We start from the raw sequence: 14431 nt of genomic DNA, 5'->3' as shown, positions 1-14431 counted from the left end.
TGATGATAAATTTCGCCTTCGACGACCTAATTCCCTCCCGAGTCAAAGTGAAGAAATTCTCTCCTTGCGTTTTTATCACATTCTGTAAAAACACGTTTTCTGGCCAAGTGTTTGCATCATAAACTGTACGAGTGTGGACAGATGTCAAATGAAATCTGAATGGTTGGCAGAGGCGAACAAGACCTTTATCATTTTATTGTTCATCTTAAACAAATGCAGACATCGCGGGAGTTTATGGACCATCAGTTTTTTCTGTCCAGTATGTTAGTCTTGAGATTCAGGGTTAGGTATTTTTGACAAGGAGAAGACGAGCGTGGCTTACAGTGGACACGTGTGCAGCAGGGTAAGGCTGTGTGTTGTTCGCCTCACAGGAAAACACGGCTGCAGCTCCTGCTGGCTCTGACTTGCGCTTTCATAACCTGAGCTCAACGGCACAAAGCCAAATATTACAATTTGTCACACATGCGTGACAAATTCAACAGATGTAGACATTAAGACGGTGGTGAAAGATCATTTTCTTTGTCCATTTTGATGTGAGTGTGGAGAAAAATGTCTGAAAATGTATGCATGGAACTCACAGGTCAGGGGTCTCACACTCCCTGGCGGCCAATGAGCATCTAATCTGTTCAGGAGGGGGCGGGTCTAGAGAAAAAGTGAAAACGGTTATGTTTAGTTATAAAAACTATCACAGTATTCTATTACATTACAGACTGATTTTTTTTTGGGTCTGTTTTTACGAGATATTTTTACAGAAAAAACTATTTGGGGTCTGTTTATACAAGATTTTTTTTCCGGGTGTTTTTGAAAGATTAAAATTTTTTCGGGGTGTGCTTTTATGAAATTGTATGTTTTTCGGTTCCTGTTCGTCGGGTCTGTTTTTCCAAGACTTTTTGTTTCTGGTCTGTTTTTTGAGATTTTTTTTTTTTTTTTTTAAGACGCTGAAGAACGTTTTTTTTTTAATTTAATTTGTAATTTAACACTGCTGGCTGCAGAAAGAACTCAATTTGAATGTCAGTTTGTGGTGAAGTGAGTCTTTGCTTAATATGTGATTGACAGCTGGAATTGTCCAATAGGAGAATTCATTTATGTCCATCGCTCACTAAATAAAGTAGCGAAAGAGTTTCTCAGCAGGAAAGCAAATATGTTTATTAAGCACTTTAATATACATCAGAAAATTCCACTTCATATAATACAGGAATTCTTTTAACTGAAAGTCAAATGTACATGGTAAGCTATTTACAATCCAACCACTGACAGTCAAATCAAAGGTGACAGACAATACACAGTCAAGACAAACAAGAGAACTTCTCAATAAGACTATACACTTTTGTTTTTCAAACACTGTTTTCTCGACTCCATCCTGCCTTGAATCCTTCTATTTAACCCTTCATGGCATAACATTAGAGCTACTGTAGAAATGGAGAGCTGGGAGCTTTCACTAGGGCTTATAAGTGTTTGTGCATGCGATAGGTTTGCTGATCCCCCCCCCCCCATTCTGCCGCCCCCTTGATCCCGGTTAGCGGTGAAAAATAGCTCACTGTTAACGGCGTGAAAAGCCTGCAAAAATATGACACAGCCTGTAAACGCTAACGCAGCTCCACAGAGTTCATGAGAAACAGATGTTTGGTTCCCTCAGTGCCACAGTCGAGCACCTCCTCCCCTCCTTCTCCCGCGGGGGTTAAGTCCTGTTGAGCTAATTTTCAGCTCCGCACGGGGAGGAGAGGGGGGGGTCAGAGTGTGCCGTTTCAACTTTGGCATTACAATTTTTGCATTCTAACACTTAACCACTCACGGCTACAAGCTGAACCCCCTGGTTTTTGTGACGAGCCCCTGAAATATCCACAAGTAAATCACTCAAAAGGAACCACGTGACAATAAGAAAACAAAAAGCTTGGGTTTTTGTTTCTCTTGCATTGCAGTAGGTTATACACGGAACTCGGGACAAACGCAGACAGATGCACTGCGGTCACTTGAAACTGCTGCGTTTATAGCACCAAACTTTTGTTACCGGTACACAATGAGTTATTTTAAATATTTGTTTTTTTTAATGCATCACAAAAACATAAACACACAAAACAACTTAAAAAAAAAAATCCCATAGGGACAAAATTAACTTTCAATGGATCTCGCTCTCTTAAGATATTTGTAATAATACAGAGATGCACAAAGCGGACAAAAAAACCCAAGAGTCCAAACAAAAATAACTGCAGGCAACGTCCGAACACAGCACCATGATAGAGCTAATGCAACACAAAAAAATGCAGCAAAAGTGGCTTTTTTTCCAAAAATAAATATGCTTGTAACTGCCATTGCTATCAATATATTACACACAACATAGATTGAGCACACTGATCAAGGTTAACACAGATTAGATGTGGCGGGGGTCTCTAGAAAAGGTGGACTATAAATGCGCTTAAGTTCATACCATGACATCAGTTACTGTTATGTCCTCTGGTTTGTGACAATGTACTCAATGTTACATTGCTGTCAGTGTGAAAAAATAAAATAAAATAAAAAAGACAGAACAAACATGATATAGAAGAATAAAAAAACAAAAAAAAAGCGTTGGATGTTTGTTTCAATTTGCTGGATGGTACACGACGCAAATAGAACAAATGCATGTCTGTCGTTTTCATCTTTTTAAAAGTGCATACACTGTTTATTAAATAGCATTAACATTAAATTAAAAATGATAGGTTTGCATGAATAAATGAAGATGGCTGTAACAGATGTAGGCACATCGAAGTATCAGTTCACATAAGCCTCAGGCAGAAAATCCACAATCTTCCCCAGGTATTATATTTAATCTGATAAACAACAACAACAACAACAACAGAACAGAAATGCAGGTGAAAACAGTTGCTTTGGCACAATCCCTCCGATGGTCTGCGTGACGAATGGTGTTTCAAGACATCTGCAACGGCACAGGAATGATTCAAAGTTAATGTTTGGTTTGGGAGGGAGGGGAAAAAAAAAATCTGCTTCTCTAGATTGAGATTGATTCTCCGTGCGAGTCTGATGAAATCCAGCTAATGACGGCTCTGAGTGCAATCCAGTAACAACTCAAGGTCTGTTATTAGTCTCTAAATTAGCCGCCGTAAAATGAAGTATTATCTACATTCTGTCACCCTGACCTTAATTTCAACTTTACAATACTTGACGCACATAATGGAGGGTTTAAGTGTTTCTTACCAGCTATAACGGAGTCTCCTTTTTGTAGTTAAACCCAGGGTCTGATCCTTCAATCTGCAGTTTCAGGGCTTGTTTAAGGCTTAGCTCGGTTTCCCCTATGGGATAGTTCTCTAGAACATCCTCGTGGCCTCTGTTCTGTGCAGTCCGAGAAACTACCCTACCCAGGAAAACCTGATTACCCTGTAGATGATAGTTGGGGTTGGTCATGATGCCGTTTCTCTTCTTCTCTGCGCAGCTCTGCTGCTGGATAAAGAACTGATCCTGGACTTGTCCCCTCTCCTGCTGAAGTGAGCCGCCAATCATGATCTTACAGTGGGGATCCTTCACCGAAATGTTGGCTACTGATTTGTTGAAGGCGATCCGCTTGTCAAACTGTGTCATCTCATACTCCAAAACTTGCCCTTGCGTCGATCCGCTGTTCTTGTTCTTCTTCTTGTCCGAGCTCTTATTGTTTGACGTCCCGTTTCCGCTCTTGCTTCCCTTTGTTGATTTGAGACCAGGTTTTAACTGAGACCAGTCAAAGTCATTGGACGGAGACGATGGCTGCTGACCAATGGACTTGGTTGTTGAGGAAGGGGACACGATGGACTGCCTGCTGCGGCTACGGGGCAGTGAGTGCTGCTGGATTTGTTCTGTGAACGTCAGTCCGTGAAAACTGTCGATTGGCACGGTCTGCGCCGTGGCCGTCGATGATGTCGTTCTCAGGGACGAGTTCTTTGAACTTTTGAGGGAGTTATTTGACAAGGAGGACTTTTGCCTGTCTACAGTGGAATCGGGAGATTCTGAGGGCGAACTGAAAGCATGGACCGGTCCGTTGTTTAGACCGCGTCCAGATGATTGCAGATCTCCTGCACCGGTGCTGCCAGAACTACTTGATTTAATTGTGAGGGACTGCATTTTCCCACTCACAGCTAATGGTGTTTTTTCTTCTAAAGTGTGTACAGGAGAGGGATTGCAGCCGTTTAGCGTTGTGGCCCCATACTTTTCCAGGAGTTTTGTGATCATTGAATGGCCACCTTTTGCTGCCACTCTCATTGCGGTGCGTCCAAACTGGTCAGCGTGGTTGGGGTCAGCGCCATTTTCAAGAAGTATTTGCACAACATCGATGTGACCCTCCTGTGCGGCTATGCCTAGTGCTGTTGCTCCCTGGTTGCATGTGTGGTCAACATGTGTGCCACTCTCTATCAGAAACTGTACGGCTTTCGTGTGGCCTTGCCACGCGGCAGACTGGAGGGCAGATCGCTTCTCATTGTCGCAGGCATTCACATCAGCATGATAGTTTATCAGCAGCCTCACCATTTCAACATGTCCTAGCCAACAGGAGACGTGGAGGCCCGTTCTGCCTTCAGCGTCAGAAGCTTCCACATTTGCCCCGTTTTCAAGGAAATACTCTGTCATGGCCAGCTGATTTTCAAGTGCCAATATGTAGAGTGTTGGACGTCCATCTGCGTCTTTGTGATCGATATCCCCTCCGTGGCTCAGCAGCAGTTCAACAATGTCCCTGTGGCCTTCCAGTGCAGCCACCCTGAGAGCATTCCTCCCATCATATCCCCTCTGGTCAATGCATGACTTGTTTTCCAGAAGAATTTGCACACAGTCATAATGTCCCTCTTGTGCAGCTAATATCAGCGGTATTCTACCGTCGTTATCTACCTCTGTACAACGAGCGCCTTGCTCGATGAGGGCATCGCACACTTGGCGATGGCCCTCGAATGAAGCCATGTGAAGCGGGGTCCAGCCTGAGTCATCCCTGTGATTCTCATCCAGACCTCTGTCCAGCAGAGTTCTGACCACTTCCACGTTACCCTGGGCAGATGCGATGCTCAGCACAGTCCTTCCCTCACTGTCGATGCTGTCAACAGCAGCGCCCCAGAAGAGTAAGGTGTTGACAACTGAGGCGTGGCCCATTGATGCAGCAGCAAGAAGAGGGGTGCGGCCATTGTTGTCTGTGTGATCCACATCGGCTCCGCCTTCCAAAAGCAGATCAACTACATCGACGTGTCCTTCATAGCCAGCCACGAGGAGGGGAGTCATGCAGTCTTTGTCGCAGTGGTCAACCTCTGCTCCCCTGTCGATGAGAAGGCTCACCACAGAAGCGTGACCTTTACTTGCAGGCACACAGAGAGCAGCGACTGAGAGGGCAGTCCTTCCATCCACATCTTCATGATTAACTTCAGCCCCATGGTCTAATAGGTGCTCGACAATCTCTCTGTGCCCCATGTAAGCTGCAGCAATGAGAGCTGTCCGTCCTTCATTGTCTGCTTTGTTGACCTCAGCCCCGTGCTGCAACAGGTTCAACACGATATCTTCATGACCTCCCCAAGCTGCAGCTCTCAGAGCGGTTCTGCCATCAGCATCGGTACAGTCCACTTTGGCACCGGCGTAGAGCAGAGCAGATACAACCTCTGAATGTCCACCCCAGGCTGCTGAGCGGAGGGCCGTCCATCCATCATGATCCGTGTGGTTGATGTTGGCCTCACAACCAATCAGGCAGTTGACCACTTTGGTATGGCCCTGCCTCGCAGCAAGAGTAAGTGCTGTTTGTCCGTGGTTGTCCTCTAGCTCCATGTTTGCACCTCTGGAAATGAGCAAGTTGACCACATCGAGGTTTCCGCTGTACGCAGCGTTGGCCAGCAGAGTTCTTCCACTCGAGTCGCACTGGTTCACTGATGCCCCATTGTCAAGCAATGTCCTTATCGAGTCCTCCCTTTCTAGGGCCTGCTGGACAATACATGAGGCATGATCATCCTCATTGTTAACATGCGCTCCAGCTTTGACCAGAAGCTGAAGGACTTCCTGCTCTCTTGGTATAGATGTGGTGAGAGAGTCTTTAGCAGGAGTTCCATTCCAAACCATCCAAAGAGCCAGGTTGAACGGCTCAATCTGCAGATTGGAATTGACCAGGTGTAGTGCAAACTCTTGCACCTCAAGTGGTTTTAGATGCTTTGCTCTGCAGGTGTAACTCATCGCCAACATCCTGTGTCCTTCTGCCGCATTGCACAAGTACTTCTGGGTGCAATGCTTCACATCCAGTAGCCACTCTGCAAAACTGTAGTGAAACAGGATTTTAGTGCTTCCAAGGCCATCGACTAACAACTTGGAGAGAATGTCCATCTTTTTCTGAAAGTCCTCCATAGTCGTGGTCATATTTTTGGTCCAGACTGCGTGGTACAGTTCTTTGACTGTGAGTGGTCTGCAAGTTGCCAGGATTACGTTAAGGATGGGTTGAACTTTGGCAAACTGTTTTCTGACAAATAGTCTCTGGCAGAGCCACAGGTAGAGCCCATTGAGCGTGCCGGGGATGTCGCGTATCTCGCGGAGCATGATGAAGTTTTCCACCACTCCGTCCAACACGCGCTCCAGGTAGAGGAAGCAGCCGCTGCTTTTGATGTGAAGTTGGTTGAGCATCTCCGCAGTCTCTTTGGTGAGATGCTGCCTCAGGGCCTCCTCCTGATCCAGCCTGTGGAGGATGTACTGCTGCACATCCTTGACAATGTAGGCCTTGCGTAGATCGTCGAGGCTGATTTTGCGGAACCCTGAAAGACAGAAAAAGGGATATTAGACAAGTCTGAAAACAGACACACAACGGGGCAGACATCTAGAAGATACATATGGTGGGGGCAGTAGAAGCAGTCTTAGTTAACGATGATTAGCATTCATTTCCCACAGTGGCCCTTGAGTAATTATCCTACATCTGACCTTAAGATTATAACCAGTGTTTATCCACTGCTCTTGTATCTTTGGATAATTAGATTAGGCCGACCTTTAATTTCCAAACGCATAGGATAATTAACAGTAAAGCCATGGTATTAAAGAAGAGACTTTCAGGGGAAATGAGGGCGAGACCCCCTCTGGCTGCTGGAAGCAGACACGATCAGCAGGAGTTTGCTATCCTTTCAGCTCGTAAAGCACCGCTGACAACAAAGTCATGAGCACACCAAACAAAACACGGTGTAAAGCAGTGAAGACAAACAAAAGTTGTAAAGTCTTCAGACGCTTGTACTTTATAAGCATGAATGAAATATAATTCAAAAATATCTCTGTGCTCTTGCTTAACCGTGTACCACTCCACCACAAGCATCACCCTTTTCAGAAACTATTTGACCCAGAAAAAAACAACTTGAATGCCTTTCAACACTGAAGCCTGCTTGACTGGTCACTCAACCCATCGACTGAGTGCAGAGGTTATTAGCGCTCTGTCAGCAGGAGCAAATCTGCAAAAAAGAGCTTGAGATGTATGGGGGAGAGCAGAGGGGACATTATTTCCACGCCTGTAGCACATCAATTGCCTGTAAAACATCTCTCCACTGGCTAACTTATTATTGTACTAAAGGCTCCCAGCTCAAATCTTTAGAAATCCTGCTGGAAAAAAAAGAAATGATCACAGTGGGTCTTAATGAATAATCTTTAATAGGAATTCCTCCGCTAATGTGCAAGAAGTGAACTTTATGCACATTAGCCGAGGCACTTTAACTTTTAACTTCAATCTGTTTGTGGTGTGCATGTGCAGCCTGTAGCCAGAGGGCGAGGAGAGCATTTCTGCATACTTTTATTTACAGTTCCCATGGTCCTCGAGGGTTCACTGGGACAGGAAGAAAAGAAAAAAACAGTCACACACTCTCTGTGTTATTGACATGCAGTCCCGCACCATTAACAGTGACTTACAGTCCTTGTACAGCTAATGCGTCTGCAGCATTTGCATTTGACTCGGTGAATCAGTGCACACTTACTGTGTATGCTCGGCTGAACACCGCCTCATTAAGATTGACTTAAAAATTTTGGTAATTAAGGTTTCGATTTTAGGCTTTTTTCTTATTGACTGAACATTTTATGTACTCCGAGGTCGTGAAAAAAATCAATTCAGCAAAAAAAAAGCAGCAACACTTTCATCCAAAACAGAGAAATGTGATTGCTTTGATTATATAACACTTTCCCCTGTATATAATATTAATGGGACTCTGTTACCGAGTCTGGCTCAGAGTTTTGTTACAGGCAGAAAAGGGAAATCTTATTCCACACAGGCCTGGTGGTAACTGCAACTGGAAGCCAGATAACCTGATGAGTTTAACAACAGCAACAACAGCACTGACAGTTTGGACTGCAGATCCCGGTAAACAGAGGAGCAATTGGTTTGTCTTTATCATCTGCTCCTGGGTTTGTTCAAGATAAGCTCGCGCCCACTAACAACAACTCACAGTGATCCCTCTCTGTCTTTTAAGACCTTCATTGTATTTCAAACTGCGATAAAACAGGAGTAACACAAGCAATCACGCCAGCGATAACGACTACACATAACTTATTCTTTAACATTCCACCATTTTATTATTGCCTGTGCCTGTTTTCACTGGTTGTTTTCCAATTGCACATCTTTTATTAGATGCCCCGGGTTAATTAGTAGAAACATGCCTTTTTTTTAACAGTATATTCACTTAAAAAAGTAGTTTGGTTTTCGTATCCTTTAAAAAATTAGCCTTTTATGTGTATTATAGGCAAGGATCTTGTTTTATGGAGACTGCCATCTTGCACCGTTATGACTCTAAAGCAGCATGAAAAGATAACAGCCAAAGCACAATGTTTGCATTTTAAAGTGGAAGGTTAACGTGCAAACAAAGAAGAACAGCATCCTTTTATGTGTGTGAAGGCCATCGTAGCTTCGTTGACGCACTAGAGAAAAGGAGTGAGTGGATGAGTCCCCTCTTTAATATAAGATTGTGTTTCTCTTTTACTTTACTATTTATGTATTAATCTGTACACTGACTGGAGTCATTTTGCTGCACTTCTTGCCTATCTAAACTATATCTTTATACTTGAGGTTTTCTTTCTGATTCTTTTCTTCTGTTTATGTGGATTAAGTTAATATAATGCACATAAAAATTGGGCTAAATGATAAGTACCAATTACCTCATCGTAAAACATTTTATGGCAGAGTTTTTTTTGGATTAATCACTTCATAATAACAGGGTTCATATGGACAGAGACGTGTAGTTTTACAATGCAATATACACCACAGCAAACCCCAGATTATCACTTATTCATTCTGAATATCCATGTCTACGATTTAACTAAAGGGCAGCTGTGCAAACAGTTTCAATTGATAAAGCTATAAAGTATTGCTCCCTCGCAATTGTACAACATAACTGCCTGATAATTACGACAACTCAATGACCCTAACCCACTTTTATTCTCGGTTGCCGGTTGCTGTGCTGCATTTTTCCCACCCTCCATAGTCCCTTCTCTCACTCCACAACCCCTGCAGCAGTTCACACGCTTGAGTCACTGCCATTACCAGGCATATGGTGAAGTAGCTATAGGTAAAAGTCTAAAGTAATTCTATCTTTGAAGATGAGAAAAAAAAAAAAAAAAAAAACATTAAAAGATGGCATATATTTTTCAAAAAAATCCCTGACTGATAAATCATTGATGACAAAAGCCTGGGAATCTGGGGATGTTAACTTTCAGGTTTGTATCAAAAGATAGTGAAAGACTTGAAGGTACCACATGACCCTAATGTGCATTCCTGTTCCGTGTTCTCACCACTTTGCTGGCTCAAACTTCAAGCAATAAAGATCATATTTCGTGCTATCATCAAAGGACTTTTCACTCTTCCTCCCCTTTATTTCCTCCAGCCTTTTGTTTCACCAACTCAAAATCTAGTCCAGAACCACACCGGGTTCCTTTTGCTTTTATTTGTAATTTGTGCCTTAGTCAACAAGGGCGCACGGAATGATTAATACGGCGTTTCTGTTTAAAGACCAGACCTCTGAGATCTACAATCCCTCTCTCCATGTGAGAGTTTCTGATTCCCTGACATCACTGCCTAGTTCTCCTCCTTCTGGACCCTGTCCTTCTTTGGACATTCTGGGTTTGTTCCAGCTGGGACAGGAAACACACCACTCTGAGAAGGGAGGCCATTAAAGGGGAAAAACACAAACCTATGGTGGATTTTTACCCACACACATTTTACATTAAGTCCCAGTGTTGATGTTCAGATTTGCTCCATTTCTCGAGGGACTGTGAAACATCATTGAGTGTGCATTAGAGCCCACTTGTGGAGATGCTGCTCTATCGAGAATATTTTCTCTGGGGAACAAAGGGAAGGAAAAAAAAAATGCAGTTTATGCTGCAGTTTATGATGAGCAGTTTCTCCTACGTTCCAGGGTTGCTGACACACCAATTATGAAGATACAGTGACTGGGGAAAGCTGGAGAAGGAGGTAGAAATTTAACTGCAGCCACCGTGAAATAAAGCACTTGCCTGGATAAAAACAACCCTCTAAAATCAGTCTCTCTGAGGAAGAAAGCAAAAGAAAAAAGATCAAGGAAGAGGCTCCAGACAGAAAGAAGAAACCCAACATACTGCACGTCGCAGAAGATGACCTACAGTTTCCATTAGATCAGCAGACTTTATACACTTTATAAGGCCTGCATGTCAACCGTAAAGTCATGGCATTATTATGGTCTTGCACGTGCAGATTAAACACCAAAACAACCACACGGCTGAAGTCACCCGACCTGTATTTGATGACTGCGGTGTAATAGGAACTACAGTTAACAACTACACAAGAATGCGAGAACTCTCACTGGCTATAAATGTTCAGTTGCTGCCCAAGAACAATTTTCCTTCTTTCCAAACCCCCGATAGTCACGAAGGCCTTGATTTGGCGCTTTTAGAAGTGGGTTACACAAACTGTAGCTAGTTGTGTTCCTGTGAGTGAGTGAGTGAGAGAAAGGATGGTTCAGGCCTTGAACAAAAGAGACTGCTAAACAAGCAACAAATGACACATTCATCGGGGTGAGGGATGCAGCTCCCGAGTACAGGCCTCAGAGACAGCTGCTGCTCGTTACTGAACTGGATACCGTCCACGAGAGACAGGGCCTTGCCCACAAAGAGAGGGCCTGTTTGCCTTCGAGATACATTTTTGGATGACAAATGAGCCTGCGTGCCCTTGTGTCGACAAACTGAGTTCCGAGCTCATCGACCCAAATTTTCAAAACGCCAGCTTGTGAGATTTTGGCGTGTTATTTGTGAGAGACACCATCTTAAGTCATCGGATCCATAAAGAAAACAGAAACCCAAGCCCCGCTTGCCCTCTCCTTGGGCTCTCCAGTAAACCCTCGCTCGACAAACGTCTGCTCGACAGCTGCAGCGTTCCCTGCTCCAGAGAACACGAGAGCGCCAACCTCCTAAACACAAGTATGCGGACAAGAGCTTGCTCCAATGGTCTGCAAACAACAGGCCTTTGAAAACTCTCCTGCCATTTATGCTTTTTAAAAAAAAACAATGCCGAGTTCCTCCTTTGATTAAACACACTCTCACTTCTACTCAAGAAAAGATAACACTTTGTTTTATCTCGGATAAAAGTGGCTCATTCACCAGTGAGAAAAGAAAGCAAAGTACTGAGAGGCTTTGACTTCAATAATCCCCTAATTCAACAGTGCTATTGAGGGAGAAAAAACACTTCAAATCATTGTCTACAAGTAATCGTCACTGTACATTTCCTGCCGTACTTTATGGCCGTCAATAGAAACACAGAAACTATTACACTTTTAACAATTAACGTACGTCACGCTGCAGAGGCAACACACGAGAAACAGTCCTGCTCAAACACGCCTCTCGCTGCATTTCAAACAGGGTATAAAAGGCTTTTCCAGTCAAACCTGTCACGGTGCAGCTGAAAAGGCCTGATGAGGTGGAGGAGGGGTGGGGTAAACAGTACTACGTGTAAAAGCGCTGAGTGGGAGCGGCGTGTTCTGATAAAGCCATCAAACCACCTGCATGAAGAACAAGCCCATTCATCTTAGAAAACAGCTGCGCGCACCGAAAAAAGCTGATGTTTCCGTTCCAGCAACCAAAAGTCAAACTTGCACGCCTGAGTGACAGAAGCTCATTAAAATAGGGACAAGAAGCTGAGTCATGAGTGCAGCGCACCTCGTCACTTACATGTGCCGTCTCTCGCCGGATTCCGCACGAGGTATCTCGAGTGGAATTCAGTTGTTGCTATATATCACGGAGCTTTTTTTACAGCTGCACAGACGACTGGAAATCTAATCCCAGTAAAAACAAATTCCAATTGAGAACTGAAATAACACAACGCCGAGCCAGAAATACACCAATTGAACCAGACATAAATAGCATTCACTTAATTCAAACGGTGTTTTAGCAATTTTGGGGGAAATTGGGACTTATACAGCCACTCATCTCTACTTTCTCAGTGACCTAATTTAATAAAAAGTTATATAACTTTTATGTGCTTCTGTGAAAAACTATAAAACAGTTTCTAAACCAACCATGTCACTTAAAAAAACTGTCCACTTTGTCAACCTGAAATAAGCAGTGGTGACACTGAGCTCTTGTAGTGCTGGGAGTTTCCCCTGCCCCACTCGGGATCAAATTTCCTCAATATCTGCTCATGTTTTTGTTCATCATTACACCGGCTGACCCCCGCGTGACCTCATTTAGCGCTACCGCCACATGTTTCCTTTCACCTGCACCAGGGACTACTCACTCCAGCATGTCAGTCGAGTTTTATTAGCAGTCGGGTCACAGAACAAGCCATTATCTACTATCGCAGAGAAGCAGTGCCAGGAAAAGTCTGGAACCGTTTTGGAAAGGTTTCACAGAGAAGTGCCCGGACATCAGATTCAACACAAGGAAAGCTCCTGTTGCTAGTAAGCAGCCGAAACCAGGTACTTGTAAAGTCATCTTTGGCATGCAGGCCAAGGCAGGAGAGGCAGTGTGTTAGAAAAGAACCAGGAATGCACTTCTTTAGTATTCATTTTATACAAAGTTAACAAAAATAATGAACCCTTCTGTTACAGTACTTCTCATTAACATAACTCCTTTTGTGAGTTTGTGATACCTAGAAAATTCAAAAACTACTACAGAGAATGAGAACTTTTACGGTAGCCCCTCGGGACTTCCGTGGAACGACCATCCAATCACAAAGATTCACGTGGTGTCAGCTTCTCAGTACCACAGTCCCTAAATGGTTGAATAACTGTCAGATATCGAAAGTGAAAGTTAATAATATCTAAATAAATCCAGGCAGCCTGAATATTAGAGGGTAAAAAACCCCAGCAACCTTCAATTGGGCAAACTTGACAAGCTACGCCTTTAAAATAAACTCTAAAAGACGAGAGGGGCATCACCTCAAGAGGTGAGAGGCCGGGCCATGTTCAGAGTCATGTTACTGCAGTGCAGCACCCAAGGTGTTGGAGATTCAGACACGGTAGACCTGTAATTTGCCCGACTGTCAGACTGCATGGTAGTAAATTACAGTATTCAGCGAGGATTATGGTCTTCGGCTCATCCAAAGTGAAGCTCAACATGCAGCCTCACAGACGACAAACTCATAAATGAGCACGGACATAAATCAGCTTGTCTGTGTAAGCCAATTTCAAGAAAGTGGGGGGGGGGGGGAGGTAAGCTAATTAAATATGTCGTCCTTGCTCTTGTTACCCAGGAAGTGAGGCAGAGCAGCAACCCGTGCCGAAAAAGCTGTGAGAGAACAGACATGGCTTTTTATTACACTTTTGGTTACAGGAAGCATCTGTCAAATGTTCTTTTTCGGTTTAGTGTGGTGCAATTTGGGCTCCACAGGGAAGGCTGCAGCATGGCAGAATGTGCTGGGATTGGATTTTAAGGTGTTTTTTTTAGCTACCAAACAAACAAAAGCTTTTACATTTTCTGCTTAAAAAGTGCCTCGGAGCTCTTTGCCTGAAAATTGTTCTTGGCATATAACCCCTCATAAAACACACATTTTTATTTTATAGTTAAGCCTCAGAGTCATCTGTTGGCGTTCGCGTGAATGCATGCATCCAATTGTCGCGTAAACTACGCCGCTGTCCGTCCGTATGCAGGGCCATCTTTGTCTCTCTTCAGGGAGCATTCCACAGTGCAGAAGAAATAAACCGTCCTCGCTGCTTTACGACCGTGTTTGTGTTGTCCGTCGGCCAGAACATCCCGCGGTCTCTCCAGTGAGGTCTCACATTCGACCAAAATGAAAGTATACACGGCAAAAAAAAAAATCCAGGGAGACGTTAAGCGTTTGGTTGACCTTTTTGTGAAGGCACGGCCTCGCTCTGTGTCAGATTCATCCACATGCCTCGGGACAAAGAGCTGCTCAGAGGAGTGGAGGAGGAGGAGGAGCGCGCTGGCTTTAAACAGGGCTGCTCTTTTTTATTTGTGATCATTGGTGGTAAATCAGTTCTGTCTCTGGACAGAGCGGGCAAAGAAAGCT

The 14431-nt window shown here is 43.9% G+C and overlaps 1 protein-coding gene across 1 annotated transcript in view; it reads right to left on the bottom strand.

Moving 5' to 3' along the window:
* Positions 1-1966: 1966 nt before the first annotated feature.
* The window catches only part of LOC131472400 (ankyrin repeat domain-containing protein 50-like), a 44550-nt gene continuing 32085 nt past the window's right edge, over positions 1967-14431 (bottom strand). The window contains exons 4-5 of the mRNA XM_058649529.1: positions 3193-6728; positions 1967-2914 (exon numbers count right to left, since the gene is read on the bottom strand). Of these exons, the coding sequence (XP_058505512.1) occupies positions 3196-6728 (3533 nt within the window). The 3' untranslated portion in view covers positions 1967-2914; positions 3193-3195. The remainder of the gene's footprint in view (positions 2915-3192; positions 6729-14431) is intronic.

The sequence above is a fragment of the Solea solea genome, chromosome 14 (assembly GCF_958295425.1).
Source record: "Solea solea chromosome 14, fSolSol10.1, whole genome shotgun sequence".
NCBI lineage: Eukaryota > Metazoa > Chordata > Actinopteri > Pleuronectiformes > Soleidae > Solea > Solea solea.
Note: the sequence above shows the minus strand (reverse complement) of the source record. Positions and strands in the feature narration are given on the sequence as shown.